General features: G+C 35.1%; 1 protein-coding gene across 1 annotated transcript; it reads right to left on the minus strand.

The window, feature by feature from the left end:
- Nucleotides 1-666: 666 nt before the first annotated feature.
- Nucleotides 667-8,631, minus strand: LOC126695380 (peroxisome biogenesis protein 22). Its single transcript, XM_050392106.1, has 8 exons — nt 8,350-8,631; nt 6,485-6,721; nt 6,347-6,394; nt 5,327-5,383; nt 5,140-5,241; nt 4,392-4,457; nt 1,190-1,291; nt 667-1,068 (listed from the first exon to the last, which is right to left on the minus strand). The coding sequence occupies exons 1-8, from the start codon at nt 8,452-8,454 to the stop codon at nt 964-966; spliced, it is 822 nt and encodes a 273-aa protein (XP_050248063.1). The 5' UTR covers nt 8,455-8,631; the 3' UTR covers nt 667-963.
- Between the last annotated feature and the right edge of the window lie 2,272 nt (nt 8,632-10,903).

Here is a 10,903-nt window from a genome sequence, read left to right on the forward strand (position 1 = left end):
TTTATGTTACTTGATTCACAAGAATCGCAACTTCTTTTATTTTAATAGATCCGATAGTGTGAGTTTCAGTTAGTTTAATTAGTAAAATGTTTGATGGTTGTATAAAAAATTTGGAGTTCAATCCCCACCTACACTAAAAACTGATTGGTGTTTTGGTTTGATGATAAAAAGTTATCATCAGAAGCAGACGCCATAGGTTAAAACTCTCTAAAAAAAATAGATACGATAAAGTTTTAAGTGTCTACTTTTGATTATTACTCTTTATCATCATGTCAAGTTCATATCTTCTCATCGTCTGCACTTGTTTAAAAGACAACACAATACACTTCAATCCATGTATCACCTGACCAAGTCTGATTTTCAACATGTATATCTTTTCTTTTCCATTTGGATTGAGCTTTACTATATAACATAAACCTAACATCAACACCAAACGAGGCATCAGTCTCTGCTTTCAATCTTATAGGAGATTTGGTGCTTGAAAAACATGCCTGTTATTCACCCTCATCCAAACTCCACGAGAAACTGAATAAATTCTTGTGCATCAGAGTGAATTTCTCATGAAAACGACCATAGGAAATCAAACTAGGGCGCAGGAAAGAGATTTCCCAGCCAGCTTGACTCCAGTGATATTCCAATGACAAACTGAAAACTTGCAAAACAATATGATGGAACACCAAAATTATTGCCATAAAAATACAAACATCAACTTTTTGGTGAAATATCCCATGGAGTTGGGACATGAACAGATCTATTACACAAATTTCAATGAAAGAAAACTTCTCTCCCTTGGGGCATTGGAGGAATACAGACAGATGATATCAATACCAACGGTACAAGAGCACCCAAGGAACATTAGCTGTAATGACCAGAAACTTAAGCTATGAATAAAATCCAAATGGAAGAAAAGACGACCTAGTAAAAGTTTAAAATTATATTTGCATCTTTTTACTGGTTTCAGTGTCAAACACATCCAAAGAACTGTTCCAGGGTTGGGGCACTGAATACGTTTGGAGCAGTCCGTTCGGGTCTGATAGCAGATATGTGAAGTTGGTATTTGATGAATCTCTGTAACAAATAAGAATAGTTTCAGAGATATGCATTACAATGGGTAAATATATTAGAGTCAAACATTATGAACACAATTGCAGATCTGTCTTTAAAGTAATGATGAGTGGAGATAACTTACAGCTAACTGAGAAATGATTTCCGGATTTGTGTCAATATGCCAATCTGGCTCCAATTGCCGTACAAAAGATGACCGCCCATTCTCTGTATTACAGAAAAGAACCTGTATATGCATATCATTAATTATGACATTAGAGCCCAAAAAAAACCTGGAATGGTGAAACTAATCACTGGGCAGAATTAATCCATCTATATCCAGAGTTCTCTAGCAGACTACAGGGTATGTAACCTAGAACACCAAAAGCAAATAAACGTACCTCCGGCCATTGTTGTTTAAGTGATTTGTAGAGAAAAACTACTGCAAAAATAATTAATCATAAAAGAATTCTTTTATCCTATGGCCTACACCTTGGAACCCATTTGATGAAGAACATAGGCTTTTCAAAGACTAGACAAAGGACCTCTTCAATTAACATTGGTTTCCTATTTATACTCCTTCCATCAAGAAGTATCATTGACAGTTAATTGCCAAGTGATTGTTCACCCAAAACAAAAGTCGATTCACCAAATGACGTTTTAAGTGACCGTTCACAGATAGGCTCCTAATAGGATGGGTCTTTATCTATCACTCTTATTATTATTATTAAATAAAATAAATATACATGTATAATACTCAAATAATTTGGATAAACTATATATGGTCCACATTTAGTCTACTAATAGAGATAATCTTACATACAGATCACAAAGTTTATGCTCACAACCAGAACAAGGATATCATTACAGCATTTAATCTCTTACAAGTTCTCTAAGCCAATGGAATTGAAAGGGCAATGACAATAAATGGAGCAGAGTTAAAAAATGATTTCCAAGTCTCCAAGATCAACTGAGATGGAAAGTATCCCCTCTGGTTAGGGAACCACCAAGCACTTTGCCTGACCATCTCCTCCACCAACAGCAACACTTGGAGGTCCTCCTGGTAAAGGGACAGTAATCTCTCAATCCCAATTGATCCTTGGGCAATTGGAGGGTTGATATTATTCGACATTGAAACCAAATCATTCAAGCTTTAATAATGAAGGGGATCAGTTTTCATTCTTTGGATTTATGAGCAAAAAAAAGACCTTCTACGGCCTGTTTTTTTAGGGAAGGAGAATGCAAAATTGTTGTTAGCAAAGTTGGTGGATGTGGTCACAGGGAAGCACCCGAAGCAGTTTGTGAGAACAGTTAGAGAAGGTGAATAGCATGTCATCCAATGCTGTTCAAACAATTACAGACTATACCTTACAGAGTTAGAATTTGGCAGAAGTGGTCAGAGAGGGTCTGTCATTGTCTTGTGAGGAAAAAAGGGGAGCGGGAGGAGGTGTTTCGGAATTGAATTAAGGAAACTCCTTTAGCATGAACAGTACACACAAAACAGAAGTCTGTCAAACACCAACCAGATCAATACTGGGCAAGATTGGGTGATGACAACAGTGGAAAAAAAACCCCACAGGTGGCATTGAAAGGCTCGGGGAGGAGCACCAGTCTGGGCAATAACAAAGGAAAAGGGGTAATTATGGAAAAAAAAAATTAAGAATGGAGATGTGAAATTGTTGCTCACGGTTTGTTCACGGTTCACGCACTTATAGGGTGTTGGATTTGAGTTCAAGAAGAAGACTCTTCGTCACCATCACTGAAGGAAAGAGGCTGGTGCAGTAGGAGAAAAATATGGGAAGGAAATCGGTGCTTATATGGAAACCACGAGGAAATATGAAATAGGACAATAAGCCTGATTTATTTAATAAAAAAAAATAGTACAGAGCCCAGGTTTTTTGGGGAAGGGCTGTTGAGCCAACTCCAGCCCAAACACGTCAAAGCAGGTTGGATGTCAAAATTCGAGAGTCACGACCACATCTCCCCATAATGAGGGTTACATTCATCTATTTATACAACTCAAGCCCTACTCTAAGTGTATGTTTGGATTGCATTGAAAACAGGGGACTTGCGCATCTGCATTTTTTTGTGGGTCCTGTGCACTGTTCACAGGACCCACAAGTACAGATTTTAGCAAACTTGTATTTAAAACTGGATTCTACAGCACTATTCACACATTTAAAAATTATTTTGTTATAGTGTTTTCAGTTTTCAGCAATAAGCGATATCCAAACAAACCTTAATTAGCCACACCTAGCTCACTCCTACACAAAGTTTGTTGTAGTTTAAGACTACAGCTTCACTCAATATATTTTTATTGGATGTGAATTTTGACAAATCCACCATTAGATTACATTTTCTTCTTATATTCTTTATGCTTGCAAAATTTCTAGAAAACCAAAAACCAATAGCTATGTCATCAATCAATTGTTTAAATTGCAAGTTTTTATAGTCTAAAATTATGCATAAAAATTAAGTTTATAGATCATATGGTAAATAACATCCAATTGGCACAAAATTTGACATGTGTGTTAAAAGCATAAAGAACGTGCAATCTAACGATTAGATTTTTCAAAATATGTAGCAATGTTAATTTTTTTTAAAGGAAGTTGTAGCCTTAAGCTACAACTAAGTTTGTAGCCAAACTTTGTCCCACTCTATTAGCTTACTAATTCAGCATGTTCTCCTAAGAATTTACCTATGTGATTAATGTGTCACATGTGCTTCAGCCGTAACTAACTTTAACCCAAACAACTCTTGTACTTGAGCCCATATATCTTTTCACATGGATTACAAGTCTAATTCAAGCCTTAAATTGATTTTTAGATGTCTCCCACGTGCAAGAGGGTCCAGGACTTGGCTTGGGTCAAATTTGGATGCATTTTGGGCAAGACTAGCATAGAGTGGAAATCAGAGGCCTTAAAGTTCTGATAGGGACTGTCGGAGTGCCAATTAGCACCTCCTCTATAGTCTATATGCCCTAATTTGGCTTCCATTTTAGCTGTTATTAGTTCCCAACATGATCCTAACATATTATTTATTATTTTCCCCCCCATTAAGCCCATAATTATGCTTACTGCTATTTTCTCCAGTACTGTGAACTGCCTATCATTTTCTAAGAGTTGAAGCTCCATAATTATCTGGATTCCCAATTCAGCCATGGCCATGTAAAATAAAGTGTCCCACTTCTTTGCAGGAGGCCAGTTATTATCATGACAGACAAAAGGGATGGTGCGTGTGCGTGTGTGTGTGTGTGTGTAAATGCATGTCCAGCACATCCACAGCATTAAAATAAGATTTGACAAAAGATTAAAGTCATATAATGTTAGTAGTAGATATTTATTTACCTTGTCTTTGACCAAACCACCAGATGTGAAAACCCCAGCATCTTCTAGAGCCATAAGAACCTTTTTCTGCAGGCAAAATTTTCACCATAAATGACAAAACATTTTAATATATAAGTAATAAACTATAATGTAGCAGAAGGAAACACTATTATAGAGCAGTTGGCAGAAAGAATTTTAATAAAGCCACTAAAGGTTAGCAGCAACCAGGATAACCCAACCACAGTTTTGCTGATACAAAAATAACCGTTTGAGAGGCTTTATTAGTGACATCTACAAATTATTTCATCTTACATGCTTATCTGTGAACATATTCATACCTGTATTTATAAATGGGAAAAATTTGCAGGCTGAAGGTCAGCCCAAATGAGATAGAATGGAAATAGAACACTGTAAGAATAAAATCCTTGTAAAATAAATGTATTGCAAGAACATATACCCCAAGTACAGTGGAAGCAAGCCAAAATATTTTTAAACTCAAACCAATAATTAAACAGTAGAGTTTATTTTGAACATTTCCAGATTTAAAACTATATTGATTTCATATTATGTTATCATTACTCTATAGATAAGTTAAAAATGAAGAAAAAGCACTAGAGCATGAGCACTGTAAATACACAATATAAAAGTTATGCACTTTAGAACATGCTCATTGGGATTGTTAAGCACATCACATGACACAATACATTTTTGCAAAATTTTAGTATTGATTGACTCTAAGAAAATAATAGTTAGCAAGGTCTGTACGCACTTCACTTTCGTCATCCAAAACTCTTTCCATGAGATAAAGATCGCAAAATTTTGTGATTTCCAATAGTACTTCCAGCACAGCGGATCTCACAGTTGCTTGTTTCTGCCATGACCATACTAAACAATGTCAATCCTTTTCCAGAATGCTATTACAAGGACAGAGTTCACTAGAAAGAGAGATTCACTACCTGAAGATCCTCTGGACTACTTTCTTCAAGAATTACTCCAACCAAACGACATGTTACCTACATATATAATAAGTCATCAAACCGAACAAGCAAAAGAAACTAAACTTGCTATATATTGATTGATTTCTTTCAGAAAGTATTAAATACTGGTAAGTTAGCAGTGGGTAATACATTTCCTACAAGCTTTAAACATTATAACCTAGACCACAACTAAAAGTGGAAATCAAACCAGGATTTCATGCAGCTAAACTCTGTGGAAGTCAATTTTTATAAGATGAGAAGCACATGAATCAGAAAGTGGAACACAAGCTCCCAATCACTTTAAAAACAGAAAAGGCCAAACTTGAGCCTGTGGAGTTAGAATAAATTATGGTAGTACAACCACAGCTAATACTTCAGTCAGTTCAGTGATTTTTTGCAGTAAGAAATAAGATTCTAATGAAAAAATTAAAAGGAAGCAGTATATGGAAAATATACAAGAACTACAAGAAATGAAAGAAGAAAACTTCAAGCATACATGGAAGCTTTAGCTGATACAAAAAGAAATGGCCGCATCAAGAAATTCAAGACTTCTTTAGCAAAAAGAAAAAGAAAAACACGCTATGAAATTGATTATGTTGAGACCTGAACCCCACACTAAACTTCATGTATGTTTCAAACTACAAAGCTAGTGGCAGTAAATCAGACCCGGTCCATTTGCAGATTCAGTATGCATATACATGGGCAATCTAAAGTACATATTATTTTTCCAATCACATGATCTCACTCTTTCCCTCAACAAGAATCTCGCACATAATCTAGTTTATCAAACCTAGACAAGAAAAGATTTACTTACAAACATGCATGATAGAAAAAAATATGGTAACAAATGGTCTAGACTTAACATGGACCCAAAAGCACATGCAGGGTGTAACATGTCTAGGTATTTAGTTTAGTTGAACATGATCTTGAGGAAATAATAAGCCAAACCAAATAATTATGCGTAGCTTATAAAAATATCATAGAGCATCAACTAATTACCTTTCTTCCTTCACTCAATTTCTGCCTTACAATTTGCCCCAAAGTTGGCTGAACAGGGAAAAAAAGCAACTTAAGATAAAGTAAGACAATGTAAAGCTATATATAATTCATAATTAGAGCAAATAACTTAACACTAACCTTTACTGGCTGAAAGAACTCGTCAACAACATTTTGAGCTCTTGAATCCTCCAAGGACGAAGAACTACCAGAGGGTACCAAAGTTGCATTGGAATGGGTACTAACAGAAGAACTACTAGGTGTACCAGCTTGCCGTTTGGGTTGCCTTCTCGGAGGCAGACTAGGTGATCTCAAAAGCCTCCAAGTGAAGACTATTGCAAAAGCAAGCCCCGCAACAGCCCCAACAGATCGTGAATCCTGCTACCAAGTTGAAAGTTGTGAGAAACCCCAAAACATCCCAGATAGAAATTCTGTTGATGGGATAATCCCCAATCAGAGATAATTGAATGCATATAACACAACTTAGATGGAAGGCCTAGAAACTGAATTTTTATTTTAAACAGTGTTCATTTCTTCCTTTCTTTTTTCTTTCTCCATTTTTGATGAAGTGCATGCAAGCAAACCATATACTTTTAATAGCATTTCACTGAACTTAACAATTTAAGCTATTTTTTTCCAGGTAATAAAAGTTAATATTGAAATAAAAAAGGTGAAGCTCTAGTACACAGGAAGTGACCGATAATGGCCTTATATGTCCATCAGGCTGCAATATTGCCCATATTTTTTTGATGGATTACCAGACATTTTCACGAGCCACCACTTTTATCCACGATGGTACAGGCCAGAAGAAGAGCAGCATTACAGAAGAATAGAAACTGTTCTGTGGGAATAAAAATGGAATGCCTGGGAAAGTCAATCTTGAGATTTTTAAGATGTGACATTCAAGATGTCTGTGGCTTCCCATAATAATGCATAACCCAGTGCCCTCACTAAGAGGTAACCAGAGCACTGCATGCTAAGTATTAACATACACTAGACAAGTCCTGTTGAAAATTTTAAAGAGTTTTACAAAGCAAAGGATACTTTAAAGTCCAAACTACATATGTTTCTGATTGGACACAGTTACAAGTCATTTTTAAAGTACACTTTTCCTAGTGGAGACTATTGAGATAGCAAGTATTAATATACACTAGACAAGAAACCCCTCCCCCCACCCACCCACCCCCCCCCCCCCCCCCAAAACAATATATCAAAGACACATTTCAGTAAAAAAACTTAACCAAGATAACAGTGACCATTTTTTGGACCAAAGACAAGACATCATAATTTATCAGTCTTTCTTTTTTTTTCTTTTTCTTTTTTTAACAAGTAAATAAAATTTCGTTAATATCGCAAAGAGGCATAACCCATTTACCACGTAAACTGTTTATCATAGTTTTTGCAGCTACTCATCTAATTATTAAAAAACCTTATTAACTTCTTTTAAGTAGTCCATTTTGTCCCTTTATTGATTCATTTTCACTAGTGTACAAAAAAAAAGGGTATCATCCCAGTATCAAGAATGGACATGTCCATCAGGGACTTGCTGCGAAATTTAGCATAAAGATGTGTACAATAGAGACCTGATCTACTAATAAATAGGGTTTTTTTTACACACTATCAATGAAATAATTCCTAGCTATCCAACCCTAAAATTGCCATGAACTGAACATTGTTAAGACACATTATTTTGATCCGAATAAGGATTAATTTTAACTATTCACACCTTAACAAATGACACCAACCGCAATACCACAAAATTACAATTTTTGTATCCAATCTCAAGTAATGAACATTAGGTTTCACCAACTCTAATTCAACACCTAATGCTTCAAATTGTGTAAGCATAAAAAGCAATTAAGCCCATAATTTCATCACCAGAAAAAAAAAAAAAAAAAAAAAAAAAAAAAAACCTAAACCCAGAATTAACATTCAAAACAAATTTTTTTTTTTTTTTTTAAAAAGCGAAAAATGAAAGAAAAGCATGAGATCGGGTAGGAACAGACCAGGCGCTGGAGAGAGATCGGGAGATGATTGGAAATCTTGACGGTGAGATAAGTGCCGAAGCGCTTTATCAGCTGAACCAACTCTTCTTTCGACGAATCCGCCATCAAACAAAACCAGACTCTCTGTTTACGAACCCGAAAAACACAAACACAAACACACAGCCCTTTGATTAAATTCTCAGGTCCTTCGCTCTTAGGCTTAGGAGCACTGTTTATGATTTTTGAGACACCAAAGAGTTGTGCTTTGCGTCAACCATCGAAAAGAGAGAAGTGTGTGTTTCTCGATTTTTTTTATTATTATTATTATTATTATTTTTTTTTTGGTTACAATTACTTTTCCTTTTCGCTGAGTTCTATCCTTACTCTTTTTTTTTTTTCTTTTTTTTCTTTTTTATGAATACTTTTTTCTTTTTTTAGAATTTTATAAAAGAAAAAGTTAAACATGACTTAAACTTAAGGATTTAGAATATATGTTTAGAAACTTTTGTGAGAAAAAGTTAAAAATAAATGATTTTTTGATATTTATTATAAAAATTGTATTAAAATTTTTTTAAAATAATTTATTAACAAATGTTTAATATTTGCGGTCACATGTGATTTAACTTTATTTTAATAAATAGTGTGTGACGAGACGAATTTAGTGGTGACATATTTAGTGGTAGTTTGAATTTATATTGTGATTGTAGCTTTTTTTTATCTATTAAACTTTTACCAACAAACACAATGCCCTAATTAGAGATTAATTTCCTACCAAAAAAATTAGAGATTAATTTATTATGAATTTTTATATTATGAATTTATTATGTTTATTTAACAAGCATGCATTCAACCAGCCAAATCCAATCTAACCAAATACTACTACCATACAGATACAGGTTAACTAGGATACAAATTCATAAAAAAAATAAAAAACTAGGATACAATCCCCGTTTCAAAAATAAAAAATAAAAAATCTGTAGGCTCAAAGAACATGAAAGAATTAAGGCTCCACTAAACAGAAAAATTCAATAAGGCTCTATTGGGTAAGTAATACTTTTCTTCTTTTTTTTTTTGAAAGGGAAATAAGATGGCATTAATAACCAAACAAAGAGTACAACAAAGTGAGTTCAGATATAGGCCAAACAACATAGTTATACAGTACACATCTCATATTGAATTAAATAAGCAAGGGGTGTGCAAAAAACCCGCCAAACCTGACCCGACCCAACCTAACCCGCCGGGTTGGGTCGGTTTTTAGGGCTTGGTGGGTCGGGTTGAGTTACAAAAATTTTTTTATAGCGGGTTAGGTTAGGTTTGGGTCATAAAATTACAAACTCGCCAAACCCGACCCAACCCACCCATATTTTAATATATGTTTAAAATATATTATATATTTAATAAACTAGCTGTAGAGCACTTCCTCAGTTCCTACTATTATATATAATATAAAATCCTATTAGTTCTTTTAATATATATTTAAATATATTATATAATTAATTAAAAAAATTTAGATATATTTTGTTTATAACTGAGTTAGGAACTCATTTATATTTTGTTTATCAACTCAAGTGGCAAGTGTAAATTTTTTTTTTTTTTTGCTCAATTTAATAATAATAGTAATAAAAAAAAATTGTCCAACCCATGGGTTCAACCCGACCCAACCCAACCTATGTGGGTTGGGTTAGGTTGGACTTATGTGATGGGTTAGGTTGGGTTGAATTTTTTTTTACCCACCATGGTGGGTTGGGTCAAAAAATCCACTCAACCCGACCCATGCACACCCCTATAAGCAACCATTGGGGGTGTGACTCCATTCCAGATGTGCGAACTTGCACTCCTCCAAGCATATTGGGTTAACTCGTGGGCAATCTTGTTAAGGTCATGGCTTGAATGCTTGAAAGAGCATGATTCAAACAGATTCCGAGCTTGGAGAAAATCCTGAATGAAATGGCCAAAATTGCTCCTAATAGCTTTTTCATTAATGGCTTGGATGACATTGAGTGCATCTGATTTGAAAATAACTCTAGGCAATTGCAAATCCTTAGCTAGCAGGATTCCTTGCTCCAAAGCCATTTTCTCCACGAGTTCTGCAAAATAACTAGATTGAAGAAACTTGCATAGACTAGCTATTGGCTGACCCTTGCTGTCTCTTATAATGACCCCAACGCTAGAGTACCTGTTTTAGTCCGAAGCTCCATCAACATTTATTTTGTAAACTCCAGGTGGAGGGGTTCCCATCTGGTGGGGGAGTTTCTGATATAGGAAAGGTCCGCATCAGCAGCACTTAAGTAGTCTTCCATTGAGCTTTTTGCCATATGCCAAGCTATTGTGGGGAAAGGTTGCTTTCATTGTGGACCACCTTATTTCTGTTATAACAAATGGCCTAGGCTACATCAAAGAAGGTTTCCAGGTCTAGGGTAGACTTTTGAGTGAGGATAAGCATGGTTGAGTCCTAGAAATTCAAGTTGTTTTGACTAGCTCTTAATGGATTTTCAGCACATAAATCCCAAACCTAAGAGGTGAAATCACATCTTAGGATGGCATGGGTGATATTTTCGAGTTCAGAACCACAAAT

The sequence above is a fragment of the Quercus robur genome, chromosome 8 (genome assembly GCF_932294415.1).
Source record: "Quercus robur chromosome 8, dhQueRobu3.1, whole genome shotgun sequence".
Taxonomy (NCBI): domain Eukaryota; kingdom Viridiplantae; phylum Streptophyta; class Magnoliopsida; order Fagales; family Fagaceae; genus Quercus; species Quercus robur.